Source organism: Acanthopagrus latus, chromosome 21 (assembly GCF_904848185.1).
Source record: "Acanthopagrus latus isolate v.2019 chromosome 21, fAcaLat1.1, whole genome shotgun sequence".
Taxonomy (NCBI): domain Eukaryota; kingdom Metazoa; phylum Chordata; class Actinopteri; order Spariformes; family Sparidae; genus Acanthopagrus; species Acanthopagrus latus.
This window is the reverse complement of record NC_051059.1, coordinates 17,391,177-17,416,388: the sequence shown is the minus strand read 5'-3', so window position 1 is coordinate 17,416,388 and position 25,212 is coordinate 17,391,177. Positions and strand designations below refer to the sequence as shown.

Sequence of the window (25,212 nt, the reverse complement as noted above, 5' to 3'; positions counted from 1 at the left end):
GAATTAAACATGTTAAGTTTTGATTATTTTATCAAATGTGCTCATTTTTGACTCAACGGTAAATGCCAACATTATCAGTGACCTTGAGGTTGAAGTGCTCAGTAACATGTGAAGCAGCCAAAGGGAATTTGTGCCTTCATGTGCATTTACACATGCTGTGCAGAGAAACAGAGAGACTAATATAGGAGAGACAAGCCTGTATGTGTGTATTATAGTGGACAATTAAAGGGCCAAATTTTAAATTGATTCTGGAGAAATTCTGGGTGTTGTTCTCAGTTTGGGGTCAGTTGCTGGAGTTTCATATCACCGGCACTTCATCAACATGACTTGCTTCTAAAGTATCTACTGTCCCACTTCTGTTAAATGAATCCTGTCTTACCTTCATCATGAGGACCACAGTGTTCAGAGCGATCATGATGAGCACCGTGTACTCGAAAGAGGGCGACGCCACAAAGTGCCACAGCCTGTACTGGAAGGTCTGCCTGTTCTGGGGCATGTAGCGGGTCATCGGCTTGGCGCTGATGGCAAAGTCAATGCACGCCCTCTGATGGAGAAACAGACAAGCGGAGCTGAAGACGAGCTTTTTGAAATACATGAATACCTTTGTGAATGCATCTGTGCTCCATCAAATCCACACCTCGTTCTTCTCCAGACTGCACTCCTGGATCATCTTGTCGCCCTGCTCCTGGAAGGTGATGATGATCAAAGCCACGAAGATGTTGACGAAGAAGAATGGGAAGACCACAAAGTACACCACGTAGAAAACGGACATCTCCATCCGGTTCCCTCGACTCGGCCCCATGTTTTCCTCTGTGACGTCGGTAGAGTGCTGCAGCACCCTAGCAGGAAGAAGGCATTAGAGGAAACAGAGATCATTTATCTTTTTTAGGCAATCAAAGCTAAAGTTACTATCTGTGAAACTACATTTCTGGAGGGGGGAATTGTAGGACATGATAAAGAGTCCATTGTCTTGAGTGTAAATCCACTTACTGAGGCCATCCCTCCCCTGTCGAGACGGTGAAGAGTGTGAGCAGGGCCCAGCACACATTGTCGTAGTGAAACTCGTGTCGCCGCCACTCTCTCCTCTTCACTTCCTTTTTGTCTCTGGTGTAGTCAATGTAGTAGCCTCTGCAGGGAACAGAGCGGCCCAGAGGTCATTGGCTCACTTAATTCGCCAACTAAATGAGCAGTTTTAATGAGGGGAAAGACATTAGAGTAACTCGTACTATTAACCGGTGGATCTGCAGACAATCACAGGTCATCTGCGGGTGTATAAAGACTATAAAGGAGCTGCTGATATTTGTGTAGGATGTGTCATTGCTCTCTTATAAGAAAGTCGTTTTAATTATATGGAGATGCTGTAGAAGATTTAATTCTTTTCTTCTTCTCTCCCGTTTTTGGGTAGTTAGATTTAGTGTTAAGTTAATAAAATTTCAGTGTTTTGGTCTTAATATTAGCCAAGGTTATTTGAGTCAGGGTTTTACTAGACGTTCTCTTCAAAACCCTTTCTTTTGTTGTGTTTGTGGATTAAGCAATCAAGATATAACATGTTAATTAGGGGCGAGACATTAGCGATATGGCTGCATATGATATCGCTTCCTCCATACATTATTGAATCCCTGGCGCCAAATACTGATATTTTATTAAAAGATGCCGCCTCTCTTCACAGATTCCCCAGACAATCTGACTCAACAGAGCCACCGTAGAGAAGCCAAGTCCCGTCCATTGTGCCATGAAATTTAAACAATAATTTTGCAAGCCAAGAAAAATGTTTGTCTTGAAGATGGTAAAATACCATTTCGTTTTGTGCAAAACCGTTCAGTGACACACACACATCGTCCCTCCCGATAAACATCACCAACGCTGACGTGTACATCACCTCGGCTCAGGTTAAAGTATTTAACATAACACTGCATTTCCTTTAGAACTGTATTTACTAGTTACTTTACAGATTTGGATCAGTAACACAAAATAAAATCCACCAATAAATTATAGTCACACATTATTATATGTTAAGATAAGGGTTAGGGTTAGGATTCAAAACCTAACAAGCAGTATTCTATGTAAAGTAATTAAAATAAGCTCCACCTTTACCAGCTGCAATATCTAAGTGATTAATTTGTCATTAATTATAATCCAGTAATCTGATCTAATGTATTCTGAATTTGGGCCACTCTCCATAATGATTAGCTTTACTCAACTTTACTTGACAACTTCGATGATTTTAATTTGGTTTTACGAAAAAACATTTTGAAAGCATGACTTTTACTTCCAACAAAGTATTTCAGAGTATTAAGCAGTGTTAATATAGAAAAATGGAACTGTGTGTGATTTGGCGCCCCCCACAGTGTCTGACTGCAACACCACTGAACATACAAATCTCAGGTATCTTAACAATTCATAAGTCATTATGTCACAACAATGTTACCTGTTTAAAACTTTAATGTTGCAGTGAACATGTATGCACCCCCTCAGTGGAGCTACATTCAGCAGAAAAAAGTGATGGGGGCGGAGTGGCTGAGACTGAGCCACCATTCATCCTCTCACAAAGACACTGTACCATCAGTGCAATTTTGAAGCTGTTATTTTAAGGGGGGAAAAGTTACATAACGTTGCTTTAAGTAAAAGACGTGGTTCAGACATATCCACTTACTGGCATTCTTTCTCTGTATTCATGGAGCTGTCAGTGCAGTAGAAAAACTTCCCCTTGAAGAGCTGCACCGCGATGACAGCGAAGATGAACATAAAGAGCTGATACACAATGAGGATGTTGAAGACGTTCTTCAGAGATGTGACCACACAGTCGAAAACAGCCTGCGGAGGGAAAATAGACAAGTGGGCCGACGAAGCGAGATGCAGTCTGTCAGAGATCTGTGAAGCAACACCAAAACCCAAAAACAAACTAACAAAAAAAAAAAAAAAACACTGGAAAGCGTTACAGATCGCACCTTGAGTTTAGGAAGCCTCTTGATGGTTTTCAGAGGCCGCAGAACTCTCAGAACTCGGAGGGACTTTATTGTCTTGATGTCTCGGCCTTTGTTGTTTCTGTTGACATTGAAACGCGGCACTTAGGATCGTAATCGTGTGCTCACACTAAAGGTACATGGACGGGTGGTGTGTACACACATTTAAAACAGTGAAAAAAAAGCACAGTTAAAGGAAAATGTCAACACAGGTGCTATTTTTTTTAAAAAGAAAAGAAAATGAAACATGGAATTCACATTGAGTGTGTTTGTACGGAGCCCAGCAGGTGTCACAGCAGGTGAAGATGTTGATCATTTGTGTTTGGGTGCTCAAACTGATATAATTTGGTTGCTCAAATCATGGAGTTGCACCTTTAAATTAGAATAAAGTTATAACCTTATTATAGGTTAGAGGCTGAACTTTCATGTAGCACTGCCCTCCATTAACTAAATTTATTGTTTCTAATCTTGAGCTGTGTGTGTGCCGTAAAGTTTAATTTGATTTTGAACTGAGATACACACAAAAAAGTATTAATTTGATAAATTAACTGATTATTATCATCAATATATAACAATATATATTAAAATATATATATATACTAAATAATTGAATTTTCTTGTGTGAAACTGAGAGATTTGTTTTCAGTTTTGTACATATTTTTTAGCTTTTATTGAAAAAAATAAATACAATTTTACTAGTTTTCACATGAGGAGACACAGGAGAGAAAATAATCTAGAGCAGACTTAGAAAATGGATCACTAGAACAAAAATATCTCTATTGATTACTGTGCAAAATATATAATTTAAGGAAACAAATCAGGTAAAAGTGTGTAGATCATTGATGAGTGTCCCCTAATCATCAAAAATATTATGATACATGTCCGACTCTGTAGTTTGGCATGAAAAAATGAAAAAACACACTGAATACAAAAATGGGAAAAAAACAAAAAAAAAAACAAAAACACATACATGAAAGTAAAAGAAAGACACAAGAAGCTTATGGGCGACTTTCACATTTAGTGTGACAGAAATTTTTACCCCATCACATTCCTGGAAGCCCCAACAGTGAAAAAATCCACAGGAACAACAGAGAAAAAAAATCGAGGCATAAAGAGAGATACAACGTGAGCACAGCTCCGAGGATCACAGCCATATTCACAACAGAGAAATTAACATACAGTACAGTCCTCTACAGTACAACAGGAGTACGACAGCAGAAAGAAAATACTGAAGAGGCCGTTTTAGCGTCAGTCATGACAGGAAAATACACAGAAACACACTTTTTCCCTCTTGTTCTAGGACCACAGCTGAGTTACACCCTGCACGGGAGCATGCATCCCTCCATCAATGCAGCTTTTGAGCTCAATGAAGCACATATTTCGCAATAAAGTGTCTTTGAGGGAAGGTCTTTTATAACAATACTGTATGCTCGATAAACGATTTTTTGCTGCAGTGACTCAGTCGTTAGTCATCGGCAGGCACCAATACACAGTGACTCACGTTAGAGCGAAGGCAATCAGAGCTCCCACCACCACAATGAAGTCCAGGATGTTCCACATGTCTCGGAAGTAGGAGCCATCGTGCAGAATGAGACCCTGGTCTATCATCTGGAGGACAAACACACGCCCACGCGGACACATGAAGTGAACAGACTGAGTACACCTCTGAGTTCACAGAGGGCACGGCAAACTCTTTTAAAAGTGTGATTTGAGGGCGTCGAGGTGGTGGAAATATTTGCTTCAGTTACGCACCTTGATGATCATTTCAAAGGTGAACACTCCCGTGAAGACATAATCGAAATAACGCAGGACCTGAAAAAGTTTCAAACACACAAATTGCATTGCATTTTGAAGCAGTTTTATTTAGTATTAATCACTTTTTCATTGGGTGTATGTGAACAGATTGTTACATGACGTGAAAAATGAGACCCTCTTTCTCTTGTTGCCTCAAAAAACCTGTAGACAATTTGTTTAATGCTGCTGGACTGTGGACAAACGGTGTGAATCATCTCAGTGCATCTCTCTGTTAACAGAGAGCAACAGGAGCTGATGTCTGCTAACATAAACTAACAACCGGCTTCCAGCACAACACAGAACTTCTACACATCCCGTTTTAACATCTTTGCCGTCCTCCGTTACAGAATCTGCGACTGGACGTGATGCGGATCCCTCACACAAAGAGTAAACATGGTTGGCAACGAGAAGTATTTCTGACACCTCTCAACGGGACAAAATACAGCACTTGGCAAAAACCAAGCAGTCGAATTCCTCGACACCTGGGTCCATTTGGCCTTCTTCTGTGCTTCATTTTCTCCTATTGTGAAACCATCTTGTGCATCAGCTCCTCTTTCATTAATCACAGACCACTGGACTCTGTCTGTTATTCATTTTGTCGCTATACTTGGTAAGATAACTTGGAAGTGGGCGGGGGATGGGTGGGTGTTTGGTCTTTGTTAATAACAAAAAAAAAAGAAAGAAGCTATTGCTCGATTTATTAGATAAAAAATAGCCTTAACGCATTGCGACTGTTCCCACGCACCAGTCAAGTTGCTGTTGCTGGGTTAAGGCGTTGAATGATGGCCAGAACATGAACAGGACACGTCAGGATTTCATCATTTTATCTTGTTAAGACATTTGCCTAAAATCTTGTTGTAACTGTAATCATGGCCAAAAATGTGTTTTGGGAGGGCACGGTGACAAGTTAGTTGCTCAGGGCTTTGGGAATCGAGGGTGCCAGTTCTTTAGTTTGATGAACAATATGACATCACCATAGCAACAAATCGGCATGCTTGTTTAGTCCTGCCTTTGCTGCCATTCCGTCCCACTGTTTGTTTGTTTTTCCCGTGTCGTCCAGAAGGTGTTGTCCATCTGCCATTCACACTCTGACTGAATCCATGTGAATGAGGCACAATATCTCCCAACGGCACGCTTAAATATTGACCATATTTTGGATCCATGGTGTCTGGTTTGAGCATTCCTTTTGGTGAAAACACACGTGCTTGGACTTAGTGTGGATTTGGGACAGTGGTACGGCTTCAAAGGAGTATATGAAATTCCTTGAATCCCATCCGATCAGCGTGATCATCTGGTTAAAAAAGTCTGCTCTGTCTACCTCTGGATCCCCTTCAATCATTTGGCTAACTGGGTGCTGTTTGGTGCTGTAAGTTCTGGGTGGTGGTACTCCAGAGGTACCCACATTTAAAAATGGCTAAAATCCGTACAGCACACACCAAGATATCCTGATTTTTTAGTCGCTAGTATGAGTAAGGCTCCCAAATTTCTCAATGCTACAGTTCCCATAATGCAGCATGATGGCATCTTTTGTTAGAACGTTGCTACAAAGTCAGCAGACTGCCCCTTTAAAAGGCAATTTAACATCACTATGAGAACAGTGATTTGCCGTTCTCCCTGGTGGACAGTCGGTCTCACCTCTGAACCTACCCAGGATACCAACAGGTGTTGTGAGAAGTGTGCACCTGTAGCCACACCCAGCCAGTGATGTCACAGCATCCAGGAGTCCACCTGTACGTCACTGCAGCCAGGTGAGCGCTTAAGCCACTGGATGTCAGCAAAGACAAGATTTTCAAGCTCCTCTTCAAGCCTGCCTGCTCTCCTTCATCAGCAGGACAGTGACTAAACAGATTTCTTTTTTTTTTTATCTGGATCGCTCACTTCAGATGGGAAATGACTGGCAGCGCGGTATGTAGATGGCGTGTCACATCTTCTAATGTGACTTTGTGGATTTTTCTCTCCCTCTAGCTTGTGCTTATTTGGTCACTCTTGACACTTTGCGTGATACTGAGTCGCGAAAAGCTGTGAAAAACAAACTGCGCAGCTCTCCCTTTCCCAGGCAGAGCTGCCGATTCTCACCTTGCGTGTGCGTGTAACCAAATGTGTCACGACACATTGTTGCTGACGGAGTGTTATGTCAACCCGAGATCAAACAGTAGACCTGAAAGCTAAAATGTGATAGGTGGTATTCCAGAAGGAGTTATGTCGAAATTCATTCTTTTAGCGTTTGAGATTGAAAAGCTTCAGATAAATGTCTGTAAGAGACGGAACTGATCTATACTTGTTGTTTTAACTACATTGGCCTCGGTGTAACACCTTCATGTTGCTCCGCTGTGATGTCAGCGTCTGATTGTGAGCCCTTTGTGTCACTTGCACTAATTAAAGACTGCTGAATAAACCGGTTGACACTTCAGACATCAGCTGCTTCTTTAAGGCGTTTGTGTGCGACAGTCTGACATTCACACCCACTTCATGCTCTTGTGCTCATGTTGTCCTCGTCTCTCTTTCATCCTGTGTGTGTGTGTGTGTGTGTGCACACTTCAGCTTTTGTCTCCTGTGTGTTGTTTGTAGTCTGTCCTCTTTTCAAGTCTCCGCGGTGGAGACGAGGTCGCGCGGCTCCGGTCTGTTTGGGGACGCCTGAAGCTCGCGGATTCATATTCTTCTGATACGTTCACAATCTATCCATCATTTTATTGTCTTAATTACTGTAATTTAGATGTTTTTTTGTGAAAGTGAAATTTCTTTAGTTTTTTCTCCGTAACAGATTTTGTGTATGTGTGTGAGTTTTTCCTTGTGAAAATCATGTGTCTAAAGCTGCTTTTGAATGAAATGAAGACAAGAACCAGATAAAATAACCTTTTAGTTCATTGATAAGTCATTCCTGGGATTTTAAGTTCCACCTGGAAACATGACAGTTGAGTTTGCGCGCCCACTTCAGATGGGATTTTGGTTTAAAATGGATCTAAATAACAACTTTTCAATCAGGTTGGGACTTTGGGGCTTCCGGAGTCAGAGGATTAGGCTGAATGAGCTGTATGGAGCCATTTTACGTTTTATTTTTGCAAACTGTCTTTTTTGTTTCTTCACACAGTCCTGCCACTTTAAGTATGTGCAAAGCAGGGCAACACTACGGATGCCTTTGAGAAGACACTGTCACACTGGAACAATTAGCACATCTCATTTTGCAGACACATCTTGCTCGGATCAGCTATTAACAGTTTTTTCCTGCCGTAGTGATTGTATTTTTCTAGCTGCTCCTGGATTTTAGTATCGTGGCTCTGAGTTTTAGTTTGGTGTTTTCCTGTTTTATGTTTTACTTCCCACATCCTGTCTTTGTCTGTTTCCCACCGTTTTTCCTTTTGAATTCCAGATTTTGGGGCTTTTGCCTTTTGTTTCTGGTTGATGTGACATCATATGGACACTTACAAGAGAGATGTATTCTGAGCTCACCTTGTTTCTGTCTGAATTGGTGCACACTGGGTCCTCAGCAGCCAGCGCAATGCTGCTCGCCACGATCACAAGGAGGATGGTCATCTCGAAGTAGCGCAGAGTGACCACATAGTGGCAGATCCTCCTGATACTGCGAATCAACGAAGGGGAAGGTGTCAACACAAAGAGCCAAAAAAAGATAACTCTATTGCCATGGTAGATTTCATCGTCTCTTACGGGTTGGATGACTTGAATATGAACATGCTGTCTGGAGCAACACGTTTGGGAGGAGTGGGAGCAACTTCCTCCTCCTCTGTCTCATCGTCTCTCTGGTCAGAGCTGTATGCCTCCAACTCCTTACTGTTCCCTAAAAGACATATAGATAGGGACAGCCGGGGATGTGAGAGAAGAGAAGAAAATGTTTGAGCTGTACAGGAACAGTTATGACAGATAAAGAACAATGTGAGTCACCGTGCCGGTGCCGGTGGATTCATCTGAAAAAGACTACAGGAGTGGCACTCTCATCAGATGTCAGAAACACCTACACAAGGTCACCCAGAGTGATACTGATGATAAATCCCACTCTATGATGATGTGTGACTGCAGTGAGAAGTGTTCACAGCGCTACCTGTCATGGGTGTGAGCTCCAGCAGCGGTTGTGCGGACATTTCAATTGCCACGCTGCCCTCCAGGTTGGACTTGTTACGTTTGATGGAGACCGGGCGGCTCTCAGACTCGATGGCCCTCACAGTGGACTCTGTGGCCTCCAAGGCGGCTTCCACTGGGACGTTTTGGCCGTCGTACTGGTCGGAGTGCCCACCACCCTGCTCGGACCAGGTACAGTCCAGCAGCTGCTCACATTGAGGAGGGTCGGGAATGTCGCCACCAGCTCTGAAAAGGGGGAAAAAGATCATAGAGGGTGAAACAGTACGGGTTAAGCTTTGGTTCATTTAACTTGCAGGGATCCCAATAGTCCGCTGAGCAATAAAATGGTCCTCAAAACATTTTCACAAATAGCCCACTCCCCCTGAATTTATTTTGCCCTAAATATTTTCATGTTGAGTTTGGGTTTGGGTATGTTGCTCGGTATATGGCCAGACATGTAGCCTACTGAGGGCAAAACCAACACTGATTCAGCACTTATACAATTCTAATAGAGGAGCTGTGGGACAAAATCCACCCTCCATCTTCTGTGCAAAAGAGGAAAATTAAAGTGGAGCACTACATGGCCTCAGCAGCAAGACAAAACAAGTCGATATCTTTGAACGTCAAACTCCTTTTTAGCATTAACACCTTTTCTTGCGTTGCTAACATCATCCAAGGACAGAGGAAAGATTAACGTCTAACACTGGAATATACACAGCTGACTTGTTTAACCTGGACTGTGGTGATGTCTTGCATGAAAGGTTGACCACCTTCATCGAAGGATCTCTTCTTATCCAGGATGGACAGGTAGACAGATTACAGCAGGTAAGACCTTTCTAAATGCACATGTAGGCATGTGGATAATGTTTTGAGATGGATTTTTAATGTGAATCTCTCCATCGTAAGAATAAAAGAGAGAGACGACAAAGTGCCATTCTGACTCAAAAATATCCACTCACATTTCAGATGATTACATACAACGATGACAAAATACGGGGACATTTCTTTGGAAATCTCTTCATTCAGGGGAACATGAGAACAGCCTTACCTCCTGTAATCTTCTCCCACTTCTGCGTACGGGTTGACGATGCATGTTCCATCATCTTGGACTGATCCTCCCTCTCCTTCTGTTTTCTCCCTCTCCTCTCTGTCTTCCTTCTCCTCTCTCTCGTCCAGTATCTTCCTCTCCTGGCTGAGCGAGCGTCTGACTAGCGGCACCTCATGCGGCGCCTGGGCAATGTCCAGACTCTTGGCTTCAGGACGAGCTTCACGGTGGCGGTGCCGTCTGTGTCGCGCCCCTTCCTCTGGCCCCTGACTGGGTCTGAACTTGCGGGCCATCCTGTGCCTGCCGCCGCCTGCGTTCCTGTGGTTGGCTCCTCCTGTTTTCTCTTCGCTCAGGTTGACCAGAGGCTCTGCCTCAGGAGGCTCGGGGATGGGGATGGAGATGGACATCGGGGGCTCGGGGAGGGGCATCCCCACAGACATGGGAGATTCAGGCAGATGAGCCGGGCTGGCCTCTGGGGAGAGAGTGGTGGCATGGTGGGTGGTGGTTGGAGTTTCGGCGGTGTCCTCCGTAGGGCTGGCAAACAGCTCCTCTCTGCTCGCCATCTGGCGTCGCTTGCGTAGCTGGTTGGCTCTCTGCTCCCACACAGACATGTTGACCTTTCTCCTCCTCTCACGGCGGTTGGAGAAGGCCTTGGTGTTACTGATAGGCTGTTCTTCCGCTGCCCCTGCTGGACCCTCGGGTTCGTCTGGGAAGGTCGGTCGGCCTCGGTGGATGGCTCGCTTCCTGTAGAGGTAGGGTCTCCTCCTCCCACTAAGGACCACAATATATTTCACATCAGTACAGGACAGCAACAGGCCCAGATTTAAGGAAACTGGTGACATAAAAACATCAAGGCTTGTGCCCATTTAGCATACCAGTTATTTAAAACATATTCAAACAAATCAAAAATTGCAAGAAAAAGACAAACCTTTTTTTTGTGAATTTACAATGTTAGTTGACAATTAACAACAAGCAAAATACTCCCATGATAAAAATGTGCAAAAATACTACAAGCTACAAAAATAACAAATACATCAAAGAACTGAAAAAAAATGAGGATACCTGAGAGGTAAAAGACGGATCAAAAGAAAAACCACTATGACAAAAATAACAAAGGTAAGGTGCAGGATTTTAAGTGCAAACATAGTTTAACATCAAGAAAATAATCTCAATAATTGAGCAGGAAAACTCAAGGGAGAAATTCTGTGAGACAGAGATGCATACAAATATACTTACTGGCGTTCGGACTCTTTTGGTGTCCATGTAATCAATGAGTGATTATTTGAAAACAAGACATTAGTGTTTTACAACATACACAGAACATTTGTTGTGACACAGAACAAAATGTGCAAAGGTGGTTCTAGCATTTAGTACAAGGAAGGCCCTCACTTACGTCTGTTAACAAAATATTACTCTTAATTTAAGGGTTCAATATGATTCCATAGCTACACTTACATTTTGTTCAGTGTCACGTAACAGGCATAGAAACAAGACAACGTGATGGAAGCAGCAAAAACACTGTAGTACACGTCAAAATCGGCATCTTGGTAGCTGCAACACGTACATGGCTAACATTCAAATATGTAACAGACAAATGATACATTCAGTGTTCAGTGTTATCTGTCATTGATGTGGGTTTTTTTTTTCTTTTTACATTTTTACTCATTTTCACCTTTACTCCACAAAAACTGAAACTAAACTGAATTGAAAACAAAAATTAAAGCGAAATAGCCATAAAAAACTAATGAAAAATACAAAAATGTAATAACTCTGGTCCGGCTGACATTAACTAATAAATAAAGGTCCTGCACATGAGCAGAAAAAACACGTTTCAATCTTTAATCACATTAAATATTTTCAAAAATCAACCTAGTAGTGGAAACAAATAAAAAATTGCAGTTACTGGTGAAACTGAGCCAGGCCACTGCTCTCAATAAGACACTTGATGTGTCCCAGCAACTTTCTCAAGCACTCTTGAGCCAGAGCCCATTTGGAAATCAGCCACTCTGATGTGTCACGTACCACAGAAGCTTAATGGCACCTTCAATAACTCCATTGTCACACTGGCATGATGATCAGAGTCATTCTAAGTCGGGAATCTTGGTCAAAATGTGACACCGCTCTAAAATGTGCCTCCTCCCAGTAGAGTGACACGTTGAGACTTCCCGCTGTTCCCAAAAATCCTCCTCCCGACTTACTGGATCATTAGGCCTGTGCGAAAGCCACCAGGTCATCGGAAGGAGCAGGAAATGAGTGACGGATTACTCTCGTTAACGAGAAGAGGCTTCCCATTATACCAATGACAGGCCGAGATAATTATAGGAGGAGTTTCAGTGATGCTGCAACATCAGTCTGTCAGGGTTCATGCTTCGAAATCAGGCACGTTCAATCAACATGTCGTCGATGCTTTAAACATGCCTTCGCTAACTTTGCATTCACCATGCAACTGAGCTTATCTTCAGAGAGCCCACATCCAGTTACATTGTGGATTTCTTCATGAATTGCTTTTTAAACCTTTAACAGAAGCAGCAAGACGATCAAACTCGGAACTACCACCAGTAGTCCCACAGCACCCACACTGTCTCTTAAGTAAATCTTAGTTTGATTTGCTGCTGCAAGACAAACAAATTTGAAGAATCGTGACCAATTTTTTTGAGGGGCCAATCTGACGTGAGGAGTTCTGATCGAAGACACAGTCAATCACTCCCGACTAAGAGCTACTTAGGAGCTGTGAATGCTCTGGCTGTCTCGTATGAAAAAAAAGCAATGCAATTTTGTTAAGAATAACGTACTCAGATATCAGGCCGTCTCTGCCTCTGGCATATCTCTGGTTGAAGAACTCCTCTTCCTCCTCTTCATCCTGACGAAGACAAACGATTTATTGATAATGATAAACTTTCTTGTAGGGCACTTTTCAAAACAAAGTTAGAAGGTACTTTACAAGACAAAAAAATGGTTGACAAACAATGACTAAAGGCAAGAAGTGTGAAGAGAATGCCTTTGCATAAAAATAGTTTGAATACGACACTTGCAATGTAGGTGACTGAAGGTGTGCGCTATATAAATACAGATATTTTATGGGAAACAGTACAAACCTTTGTCAGTTCCTGTGCGTTGGCCAGATTATCCACAGCGATGGCCAAGAAGACATTCAGCAGTGTGTCTGTCAGGAAAGCAGTTAAGAACAAAACCAAACTATGGGGACGTGTCGAGGTTGGTGCCCTCCTCGCCCTTCTCTTAATGAGACTGAAAACAGATTTCCAGTTTGTGTGACAGAATCATGTAAATATAATCTCTATTTTCTCACATCTCATGGTCTCATGCCGATGTTAGCTTTACGTTTGCCTCACAGACATCAGAATGGTATCCTCTTACAGAACTCTCTCAAAGAAGCCAAACTATTCCTTTCAGTTTCAAAAAAACCTGTAATGACTGTAGAAGAAATATAATGGGACGTTATGAATTTAACTTCCCGACACTAAGTATTTAACAAGAATATTAAATTCATTTAACCTGACTCACCAGATGGTTTGTCAGACCATCTGGGACGTTGTCCTTTCGAAACTGTTTGGAAAAGGGCAGGCACTTTCAAAAAATACTTGGCAGTCAATTGGAAGAACCATCTGTCAATCACTGTTTATGAGCTGGTCCTGGAACTGGTTCCCTCGAAAAAAAGCCCATGGGATTGGGTTTTGGATTATTGCAAAAATTAAGCTCACATGTCACTCAGCAAGATAATCTTCATAAGTGAACGTTGCTTTTATGATTTTTGTGTGAAGTGTAAATGCAAACACCAAACGCAAAAAGATAACGTTAGGCTTCAAACAAACTACATTTGGAAGACTTCAGCCTCACTAACACTAGACGCATTTTACTAAAAATTATAATACACAAGACGGAAAGATAGAGCTTCATTGGTTGGGATCTTTGGGCACATCTCATGGTCTTGATCAGCAAATACAGGTGGCTCAATGGTCATCATGTTACCTGAGCATCAGTAACATCATGTCATTGTCATTAGCGTGGCAGGGGCCAATATGTTTAATGGGCCGCACAACCAGGAAGTAGACACAGAGGCCAGAAAACATTTTGGGCATATGCTCTAGACAAACAATTGTCATTGGTGCTCAAGCGATTATCTTGAGCACCAAGAAACAATAAACAATAATAAAAAAAAATGATATTATTCTGAAAGAGGCTATTCTGCTGCTATTTCTGCCATATAATGACTTTTCAGGACTTTTAACTGCACTGAGGTATTCCTGCACTGTGTTCGTTCCACTTTTACTCGAGTAAAATATCTGAATACTTCCAACCCTGATCATGTACAGATTTAACCACTATATCAGAGCTCTCAGAATGCTTTAAAAGAGTCAGTAAGGATACAGTTTCCAAACAAGGTGAGCACTATGAAGTAGATCGATGACCACATGCCATACTGGACTCCACCCTGCGAACGGATCCCGTTGTACATCACCTCGTTCCAGTCCTCACCCGTCAAAATCTGGAGGCAAACCCACAGAATACGTAGCACGAATAAATTACATTGCTCGCGTGCGGTTCAAGAGATCACCGGCCTTAAAATACATTAATCAGGAGATGTATTATCGTCTGTCTGCAACACCAGTTTATGATATGGTATTAAAAGTGACAGCAAGATCAGTAATTACTACGTGTGCAGATCAAAACAGTCTTTCACAGTGCGGTTGGTTTTTGCAGCCGATCTGATGTGCATTCGTTCACGTTTCACTCGTCTCAATATTCATGCGCGCATATGTGTGCATGGATGTGTGGGATGATAGCGGAGGCAGGGGGGTGGAGAGCGAGTGAGCAGAGTTGTTTAATCTGCGCCTGGGGTGAGAAATATCCCAGGGTGCAATGTGTCATGGAGAGCAAGCAGAACGGGGAGGGGGGGAGGGAGGGATCTGTGGGAGCCAAACCTGAAACACTGTCATGATGGCAGCTGGAAATGTGTCAAAGTTGGTGGGAGTGTAATCTTCAAAGATGAACCTAGAGGGAAGGAAGATAGAAAGCAGGGTCAGATATGACCAAGGAAAGAATAGGAGGAGGAAGGAAGAGGAGGAGGAGGATGCGGAGCTATTTTCATCCAGGCATGTAATTTCCTCCCCTCTTCATCATAGACGCCATTGAGAGAAAACTGCTGATCGCTTTGCGGGCCGTAGAAACCGCGTCAGAACTGCGGCACGGTCAGATGCCGAGGTTAAAATGTGAACCGAGGAGAAAACTGGCCCTCGATAACTGTGAGGACGTCGCTCACCTCCCTCCAAACAGCTGCATCCCCAGCAGAGCAAACACCACGATGAACAGAAAGAGAAGGAACAGCAGGCTGATGATGGACTTCATGGAGCTCATGAGGGACACAACCAGGTTCCTGAGAGAGGCCCAGTATCTGACAGAGAGAAAATCACACGCCGTTTGTCTTTTTGAACACAGCTCTGTAAAAATATACACAGACAAATATGCTACAAACCAGGCCCCCGAATCAGCCGGAATGCGTTGTTTTTCATGCGAACGATCTCGTTGTCCCACTTACTTAGTGATCTTGAAAATTCTCAGAAGTCTCAGCGCCCTCAGCACACTGATGCCAAATGACATGCCCGGCCTGAAGAAGCCCCAAACCACCTCGAAGATGCTGCCGACGATGACCTGCAGAGCACGTCGAACAGCAGAAAAGATGATTTGATCCTAACTCGAGACATAAAGATTATTAGAAATTAATCTGTGGGGTTTTTTTTAGTTTGATTGCCAGGAAAATAAATTAATTTGACAATGCGCTTACTGGACTTTGATTCAGTCACCCATACTAACTAAAGTTAAAGCTGCTGTAAGCGGTAAGTGTTGAATAGCTCTGTATTCCAACAGTGATCGCTGTCACAGAGTGTTTTGGTCAGTAACCCACATCACTCCTTCCCCTGCTCATGCAGCGTAAGAGAAAATACATTTTCTGGTATCCCTGCCCACTTTATCCAATCAGGACAGAGAATTACACAAAGAGGCGCTCCTGTTTGTCGGTGACAGGGCAGAGAGCAGGATCGTCCTGTCTGCTGCCATGTCTGATGATTACCGTTCTGCGTTAGTGGGCTGACCGAGAGGAGGGAGGGGATTGCTAAAAGCTAACTAAAATGGCAACACTTACAGCAGTTTCAACAAATAAATGTAGTGGAGTAAAAATTATATTATTTGCCTCTAAAATGCAGTAGAGTTTCAGTATTTAGCGGCAGAAAATGAAAATAAGTTAAGTACAAATACCTTAAAATTACACTTAAGTGCAGTATTTAAGTGTCATTACATTCCATCACTGGTTATTCCAAATTTAGACCCTAAGCTTTCCATTTTTACTGCACAGGTACATTGGTTCCACATATTGGTTACCGGTCGGTTTGATTACTGAAATAAACAGAAAAGGCAACAACAAATCAGTCAATCCTTAATCCTGACCCTCTGTCGTCCACGCTCACTAAAGATTGACTTCTCAAGGATCAACCAGGAGGTTTGATTCAGCAACTTGAATAAGTCTGTAACTCTGAAACTAAAATTGGACTAGTCTTTATTAATGTAATTACATGAAGTTTTTACAGTGTACGTGTAAAATGCCCTCCCCTCAATTTTTAACACTAATTTCCCCCTGATATTCTACGTATTGTATTTATGAATGCGGTGGCTACAGGCTGGTGTTCGCGTGTGCTTAATACATCTGTCAGACTGGTTTACTTCCTGATTTATTGGCTTCCACACCAGAAATCGACTTTTTTCCTCTGTGATATAAAACAGAATTGCTTTGAGTCAGTTTTTCTTTTTCTAGTGCAATATGGAGTCAGAATGAGAGATGAAGGACCTCACCCCACAGTCGAAGCAGTTGAAAGATGAATGGAAGTAGAGCCGGAAACCCAGGCCATACATTTTCAAAAACATCTCAGCCAAAAACAGCCCCAGGAAAACAAACTCTGCATAGTCTACAGATGAGGAAACAAAAACAGCAATTCAATCAGAGGAGACGGAGGCAGACATGACACAGAAGTAGTAAATCGAGAACAAGATGAGAAACCTACAGAGGAAGATGGTCAGCCAGTCGGGCTGGTTGTGGTGGACGATGGCCACACAGATGGTGTTGAGAGCCACCAGGCTGAGCACCATCAGGTAGAAAGTGTCCGTCTTCACCATCCGGCGGATGGAGATGCGCAGCATGCGCTCTTTGCGGCGCAGGTAGGCAGCGGGGCCACGCCGGCCGCTGCGGAAGTTCATCCTCGATCGTGACATACCTGAGAGAGACGGGTGGAGAATCACAGGTTCAAGTCGAAACGTGACGCAGCAGGCGGGCGAGGACAGAACAGAGGTGGTGAAGCTTCACTCACTGGCTGTAGACGTGTCTGTAAACTTCTCGTCCCCTGGCGCTCCTCTCCGTGCACCGGTCTTCTTACTCGCTCTCTTCAGCACTGTAAGTGAATTTCGATACATTTCAAATGGAAGAATATTACGTAGTGAACTGCAAGGTCATCTTAGAATTTTGTAGGCAGCGTTATTACACCTTTCTGTCATGGTTTGAGTTTTTGTTTTAGTTATTTCCTGTTCATTTTGGAGAATTCGTCCTCACGTGTCTTGTTGTGACTTTCCACTTCCTGTCTTCGTCTCTTTCCCGCCCCCTCTTTGTGATCCCTGTATGTTTACGCTTGTGTTTCTTAACCAGACTATCTGCGTTTGGGTCCTCCTCTTTTTTTAACGTATCTACATTTAAAATAATGATGATGTCAATTCATTCGCACTTAGATTCACTTAGATCACAACTTTGCAGCCTACTCATATGGGGACACCAAAAGAGCAAAGAGAGGCGGCGCTTGTGGTCAGATTAACCCTCAGGTCAAGCATGTAACATTGCCGGTGCCATGATGCAACGACGGCTTTTTACCGTTCAGGCGTAGGTATCGGTTGCGTAAATGCCTGTTTATTCAGAGCTCTCATGGAGGTGAGAGCGAGGTCACTGCTGAAGGACAGATATGAGATGAAAAGTTTATTTATACGAGGAAAGAAAAGTGATCTCAGTTATCTAACAGGATGAATCGGTGAAGGATATTAAACCTTTATTTTGCCGCTGATTCCCTGACCTAACAAGTAATCAGCTCTCGCCCCCGCTCCTCACTCATCGTTCATTAGTTTAGTTCATAACTTTAATTTGACTTTACTGCCTATTTCATTGCAAGGAATCATTTATTCTCGTGCTGTACGTGGGGCGGGAGGGGAGACTGCTGATTGTGTTTAAACATGACATGAAAAGGATGGTTCTGACATGGGAAGAATCTCCTCATCACCTTGAAACAGACTCATTCACAATACTTCAGGTTTTACGCTGACTGACTTCATTTCCTTTTGCACACAAGAAGTGATAATTAGGTGATAAGTAATATAGTTGAACACGACGTGAAGCGTCTCAGGCGTATCTCTACTGCGATTTTTTTTTTACGTAAAAGTGACTCATGAGACCGACGTGTTGAATTGCCAACATGTTTATGTAACGAGATACATATCGGAAAGAGGCCGAACCGGTAAAAACAAGCATTGGTGTTGTTGCTATGGTTACCTGCAGCTTGCACAATGAGTTACAGTTTGGGTTGTGGTTAAACTTGACCGGAAACAAGGCTTTGACGCGTTTCCACACATGGATAAACAACGGAGCATTTTCCCTGCGGCCGTTATGCAACATGCAATAATCGTGGATCCACGTGTGATGAAGTGTAGGTGTATTTAAAGTGTGCGTGCGAACTCACCGTCTAACGGCGATCTCCCTGAATTTTTATTCTCCTCTGCCAGCATTACCTCCTCTGTAACACAATGCAAACTGGAGGTTATACACAGATTTATTTTCATACTGCACAATTCAAACCATCAGACGTGTAAATACACATTTCAGGCTTGTGTTCTTTAGGCTGTCTGCGAACGTTAACAGGAACTGAGGCCAAACTGATGTAAACGTGTGCTTTGAGAGGCCAGCATGACCTTCTTCAGAGAAAAAAGCTCTTATTATCTCTTACATTCTCCCAATCTCTCTCTCTCTCTCTCACTCTCTCTCTTCCCACTCTCACCCACATCCATGCACACATAAATATGCACCACAGCTCTCTCTCTCTCTCACACACACACACACACACATGCATGTAAACACACACACACACACATGCTGCACACAAATTTAAGTCAGTGAGTCAGTATCACCTTTTTCTCACCCTCTCCTTGCGTGGGAGACCAGCAATGTAGATTGCCATTGCCATATTGTGTGTGTGTGTGTGTGTGTGTGTGTGTGTGTGTGTGTGTGTGTGTGTGTGTGTGTGTGGCTACTTTACTGTAGGTCCAAACACTCTGAAAGTGTCTGTAGCATAGCGAACGCTTTACAGAATCTGTAAACTGGAGATAGACCGACCGTTGAGCGATTGAATTACTGTAATCCTGAAGTGTCTGTACATTTTAATTAAGTCTAACATTGATAATAATGATCAGAAATTTGTCCTAAAATAAAGGAGTAGTTTCACTTTTGGTAAGTAAGCTTTCTTGCCTTTAAAGCGTTCAGTGAGGAGATTGATACATCTCTCATATCTTCCTGCAAAACATGAAGCATTGCAGGGCTCACGGGTTCATGAACACTAGAGACTTTAGCCCTCCGCTAACTTCAACCTCTGCTAAACTTTCAAAATGAAATCTGACCAAATGGAGCAAAATCTCATTCTGAAATGAGTCATTTCAAGGGGGTTGTGATGCTTAAGTGGCTAACTTCCAGTTTGACCCTCAACTAACTTGAATGGGAATAAAACATTTTAGAGGCGTTTTAAAATGTGCAAATCCTACTCGACTGTATGGATCAAATTCTGAGAGTGAAATGGTTCTGACAGTCTGTTTGGGTTCCTGTGCATCACGGGCCTTTGACACTATGTCAGATTGGCTCCAGAGCAGCCAGTTAGCTTATCTTAGCATAAAGACTGGAAACAAGGGGGGAAAAGCCAGCCTGGCTCCGCTCATCGACAACCAAATCTCCCTACCTGCACCTCTAAAACTCACTTATTATGAAAATATAAATAACGTACATATTCGTGTTGTGCTTCGATACCTGTTCACACTAACCATAGACCGATGGAGTCCGTCTGTCTGTTTATCTGTTTCTCTGTTTTTTAACACTGACTATTATGTAAAAATGGGCTGGGGGTGGTTGGGTGGGTGTTGGTGGAACGTGGGAGTTTGTTTATTGTTTATTTGAACTCATACACTTTGTCTTTTTCCTGGAGTTGTTACGGCATTGAATCTCAAAGAATAAAGAGTTATCCTTGTACCGAAAAGAAAGATTCAACCACAACCTGTTAAATTCTTATCAAAAGTAAACTATACAGTTATTTCAGCACCAGCAAACATTTTCCTTCTCGGTGCTGTCTGCAGGAAAACCAAAAAATCATCTGGATCTAAACTGCATTACGCGGGACTGACAGCACTTGACCAAGGGATTAGGGCAACTTTCCCTTAACTAAGAAGATCGCAGGTTCGCCCACGTGCATCCATAAAACATCTGCACTCACTGTGTCGCTGCATACCTCCGCACAACTCAACAACAGGTGTGTGTCTGCAGATGTGAAGTTCTTCTGCTGCCCAGTACCTGCCCTGTCTATCCAGGCTCGGTAGCCATTCAGTTCTCGCTCCACCTGCTGCTGCCGGCGTAGCTTCATGAAGGCCCGTCTGTTCTCCACCCTCTCCCTCTCCTTGGCGAACTCTCTAAAGAGAGAAGCATTAAAAACTGGCGTCATAATCCTGGTGGAGACACCAGCGATATGCACATAAGAGGAGTCACACTCACCCCGAGAGGACACCCAACACCAGGTTCAGCACAAAGAACGAGCCGATAATGATGAGAGGAATGAAGTAAATCCAGTTCCACGTGGGACCCAAGGCATCGTTGGTCTGAAAATCAGTCATTCATTATTACACATATACAACAGCTGTTCTGTGGTTCGACCAGAACAGAACTCACGTTGTAGAGCACGGCCGTCCATCCCTCCATGGTAATACACTGGAATACGGTGAGTACAGCGAACAGGATGTTGTCAAACTGCGTGATGCCGTCGTTGGGCCCGATCCAGGTGTCGTTGCAGTCGTACCTCTCTGGACACTTCCTGACTCCGCAGGCGAACGCCAACTCCGACGAGTCAACAGTCTCATTGTCTACGTCCAGAGACAACAGCAGTATAATGTGGATAAATATCCATTCAGCTACATTAAAACAACGTCCACATGACTAAACTAATATTTAGGTCTAGGCAGCTGAGCACCGCCACTAAACTTCCCTTATATTCGAAGTGAACACTATGAATCTTCATATATAGAATCTGTACCACATGCTGTGATGATGCATGTGGTGTACATTAAGAGCTCACACAAAGTCATATTATGGTTTTCGAACCATCTGTCATATGCTTGAAACCGCAACTGTAAAGATTTATTTAAAGATGCCGATACACTGATTTTGTTACATTCAGACGGAGTGGGGTGAGCTTTTACACACTGTTTCCAGTCTTTTTGCTAAGCTAAGAAAATAGGCTTCTAGCTGTACCAATAAGAAATCGGCCTAAATGCCCCGTGACATCAGCCATCCAGCGCCAACAGTGCAGGGCAGTAACTGTAACCTTCAAGCCCGGTGTGTTAGGGGCATTTATGCGAGTGTGATGTGGACACGAGCAGTTAAACTTTTAATGAAGAATAACAGACACAAATTATTATTCAAAGCGGAGTATTTCCAAATGTTTTTAAATGTGTCTGGAGGGCATCTTTACAGAATGAATCGCTTTATAATTAGGGGATAGATAGAAACTATCTTTTCCTGCTCTAAATACTGTGAACCTACTCGAGTTTTTCAGCTCCGCGTTGCGCCTGGTAGTGACAGTAAATGCTGTGGTGTGGCGTGTGATTAGAGAGGAGTTGTTGACTAATTAAGCAGCAGCAAAAGCAGCCTGCAACAACTCTAATAATACCTCCTGAGCTCGCTGCTACTATAATCTGCGAGCGCCTCAGGTTCTCAAACAAAGATGCTCACACCCTCTGTTAGAGAAGTGTGAGTGACACATGAGGTGTACCTGCTGGGAGAGCAGGGTTCTACCTGCTGGTAGAAACAAAGCGTGACAAGGATCCTCTATAGACAATGGTATTGTGATAAAAGAGGATGAACCTCAGGACAGGAGGAGCCCACAGATGGTGAGGTGGCCAAGCCAAAATTTATGCTTATACAGTCGGTCTGTTGGATATCATAATGCCTTACAACGGTTAAAACTAGCTGGTGAGAAACTTCGGGAAATCACTTACACTAGCTATCTACTTACTTTACAAACATAAAACAAAATTACATTTGGTGCGTGGATTGACCTTTTGGCTTTAGAAATGAAAGAGATTTGTGAGCAGTGTGTGCGTGGACCGCACCGAGGATATCCACAGATGGCAGGCAGGTGTGATGAAGCTTCCCGCTGTAGAACTCCAGACCGATGATGGCGAACATGAGGATGGCGAAGAACAAAAGAAGGCCGATCTGGAGCAGCGGGATCATCGCCTTCATGATGGACTTCAGCACAATCTGCAGGCCTGAAAGTATTCACAAAGAACAAGACAGAAGACCAAAGTGTTTAAAAGAAAAGGTCTGAGTCCATCAGTGTATTGGAGGCTGCTGATTCAACTAAAGGTTGAAAAGAAATTGATTTTAAAACATGTGATTTTAAACTGTGTGTGACCTGTTTTTTTTTTCCCTAACATGAGTTTGCATCATCACAGAGATGTCTGGTTAACTAAACTGAGATTAAAGAGAACACATTGAGTTTTGCTTTTGCACCTCACAAGATGAACAAAGCAGAATGCAGTCTTGTTACTGTAAAGTAATTAGCTGTTGTGCTGCAGTTATAGATTCACGCTGAAAAGCAGAGGTGTGGACATGTCTCAATTATAAGATACATAATAAAACACACTGTGATGCAGAGAGGTGGCATAATCGAGAGCCTTGTTTGGACAATAAAGTTTTAAAGTTACTTGCGACATGGGTAGCATAGATCAGTCAGAAAACACCAAAATCAGCCAAAATCTCAGGCCACTTGTTGGTTGTTTTATTTCTATGTACAGCGGGTCACACAGATACTGGTATTGGAAAGATCCAGCTTTGCACTACACTGTCATAGTCTGATTATCAGAAGGACTTTCTAAATAAAAAATAATAATGAATAGGGAGTTTTGTGCAGCCATGTGGAAAATTGAGGATGCCATACACTGAGATGCATTCAAATGAATCGTCATCAAATTGAATTGTGAGGTGAGAGAGGATTCACATTCATGAAGCCCAGTATTAGAATCACCCACAAAGAATATTCATTTGGAGTACTGCACCCGTTTCGTTGGGCCTTACAGCGCAGCTTTAGAGGTCAGTAAACGGACTCACTGGGGATCCCGGACACAAGCTTGAGAGGTCTCAGCACTCGCACGGCCCTCAGAGTCCGAAGGTCGACTGGGATGTTCATGTGAGCACCAGCAGTGGCCAAGATCCTGATGGACAACACAGACATTAATCGGCATGATCACTTGATTTAGAGGCGTTGATTATGTTTATCTCGTTTTTAACTTTTTGTTGAGACAGTTAAAATGAATATGGCCCTGAAAAGGAGAAAGACATCTGGGTTAAAATAGAGAAAATGCAACGGGGACATATTAAAAAAAAACATTAGTAGCTAAATCTGGCGCCGAGATTGATGTTTCTCGTCCGTGGTGTCTGACAAATCTAATGACGAAAATAGGTAAAAGGCAACAAAAGGATGTAACTCAAGGACATTTTGGGAGTTGAGTCATTTTAAAGGGAACAAAACAAACACGTTTTAATGCCATGCAGCGTTATAGTACATCCATTTAGTGCACCAGACTCGTATGGCGAGGGACAAAGAATGCACAGCCACGTACACCTGGCAGGCATCTCTACTCACATCTGCCCACGCACACACACTGATGTCCCTCCACCTACACACAAACACTGAAAAAAAACAGCAGCAGGAGCAACCGACAGGCAATCTCTATCCGGCACACACACCAGAGATCACATCTGAAGGTTTCTTGCAGCAATGGAAAAAGCAGATTTTGTGCGTTTTTTCTTTCTTTCTTTTTTTTTTTTTTAAATTAAGAGAAGATAATGTTGTGACAAACAAAAACAGGAGTGCCTGCCAGAAAAAAAACAAAAACAAAAAAAAACAGAACATTTTCATTTGGGCGATGTTTTGAACCTCAAGGCGATACCAGCTGAGCCGATTTGATGTCCTGTAATCAGTCAATATCCACCGCTAATTTGCTAAGTAATATTCTGAGCTGTGAATATTATCCTAGAAAATTAGAATTAATTTCCAGATTTGTCTGTCTCTCTCTGTAACACACAGAGACGCAAATTTACAAACTCATAAAATCTTTGGCCAGCGTTCGGAAATGTGGGGGAGGGTATATGTGTGTGTGTATGTGTGAGCAGGGGGTAGAAAGCACATGGCACAAACTCAAGTGTAAGCCCACGCAGAATCTCTCCTGAAAGCAGTAGGAGGGAGAGAGGCCGAATGAGCGAGTGAATGAGCGAGGCCCGCGTTCACACCGCTGCGGATAAACCTGAAAGCGCCGTTCAGAGCGGTGAAAGCTCACCGTCCACGCCACCGCGTTCGACAGCTGCGTGCGTTGGTTACAGGTGATGTGAAAATCCATATCCGCGCTGAAATGTGAGCTGGCGGCTTCACGTTCATGCAAGTGCGGGTTGAAGAGCGTTCTTCGCAGAGTTTTTGGCAAAGAACCTGCTCCGCTTTATAGGTAAACAGATTGTGTTGTATGTGTAATATTCAAACCAACCCCAAACATGCTTATAAAGGCAGAGTTGTACATTTTCATCAGGTAAAACTACCGGTAATCCCGGTGATGTTCTGTGCTGGACCAGCTTTGAGATTTTGGAGCATCAGAGCTGTGTCAGTAATGACCACTCATGTTAAATTTTCCCATCCCCTTTAAAAGCAACACTCGCTTTAAGGACCTCTTAGACTCCAGGTGTCTCTGACAACGCCGTGTTGAACATCACAATCAATGTTGCAGGACCATTATAGCAAATGACCAATTATGATTCTGTAATGTCAAAGCTTTGCAACCCCTGTTGGTGTTGTTCCTGGAACATCAAAATATTGCTCCAGGACCATCGTATCGATTAAGGATAAAGCAACAAAGTCCACATCTTGAGTCAGCCATTGTGGCTCAATCAACTAAGTATAGAACTTTCACCCAGGACAGTGGAGTTCATATCCCATTTGA

The 25,212-nt window shown here is 43.0% G+C and overlaps 1 protein-coding gene and 1 long non-coding RNA gene across 9 annotated transcripts in view; one reads left to right on the top strand and one right to left on the bottom strand.

Moving 5' to 3' along the window:
• The window catches only part of cacna1eb (calcium channel, voltage-dependent, R type, alpha 1E subunit b), a 63,256-nt gene that overhangs the window by 9,052 nt on the left and 28,992 nt on the right, over positions 1-25,212 (bottom strand). For 5 of the 8 annotated variants that reach the window (XM_037084043.1, XM_037084044.1, XM_037084047.1 and 2 more), the window contains 27 exons: positions 23,333-23,436; positions 22,279-22,491; positions 20,894-21,084; positions 20,720-20,823; positions 20,522-20,637; positions 18,654-18,707; positions 17,247-17,327; positions 16,944-17,153; positions 16,735-16,847; positions 15,428-15,540; positions 15,152-15,283; positions 14,814-14,883; positions 14,260-14,377; positions 12,969-13,036; positions 12,666-12,733; positions 9,877-10,644; positions 8,812-9,074; positions 8,421-8,550; positions 8,205-8,334; positions 4,716-4,775; positions 4,465-4,571; positions 4,003-4,014; positions 2,949-3,045; positions 2,654-2,814; positions 991-1,128; positions 638-839; positions 380-544 (listed from right to left, as the gene is read on the bottom strand). In XM_037084043.1, the coding sequence (XP_036939938.1) occupies positions 380-544; positions 638-839; positions 991-1,128; positions 2,654-2,814; positions 2,949-3,045; positions 4,003-4,014; positions 4,465-4,571; positions 4,716-4,775; positions 8,205-8,334; positions 8,421-8,550; positions 8,812-9,074; positions 9,877-10,644; positions 12,666-12,733; positions 12,969-13,036; positions 14,260-14,377; positions 14,814-14,883; positions 15,152-15,283; positions 15,428-15,540; positions 16,735-16,847; positions 16,944-17,153; positions 17,247-17,327; positions 18,654-18,707; positions 20,522-20,637; positions 20,720-20,823; positions 20,894-21,084; positions 22,279-22,491; positions 23,333-23,436 (3,988 nt within the window). The remainder of the gene's footprint in view (positions 1-379; positions 545-637; positions 840-990; positions 1,129-2,653; positions 2,815-2,948; positions 3,046-4,002; positions 4,015-4,464; positions 4,572-4,715; positions 4,776-8,204; positions 8,335-8,420; positions 8,551-8,811; positions 9,075-9,876; positions 10,645-12,665; positions 12,734-12,968; positions 13,037-14,259; positions 14,378-14,813; positions 14,884-15,151; positions 15,284-15,427; positions 15,541-16,734; positions 16,848-16,943; positions 17,154-17,246; positions 17,328-18,653; positions 18,708-20,521; positions 20,638-20,719; positions 20,824-20,893; positions 21,085-22,278; positions 22,492-23,332; positions 23,437-25,212) is intronic. The other 3 variants (XM_037084050.1, XM_037084046.1, XM_037084045.1) reach the window with 2 other exon arrangements.
• On the top strand, positions 3,057-7,677 carry LOC119011149. The gene is made up of 3 exons (XR_005072132.1): positions 3,057-3,262; positions 5,105-5,367; positions 5,818-7,677. It is a non-coding gene; the product is annotated as an uncharacterized LOC119011149 (long non-coding RNA).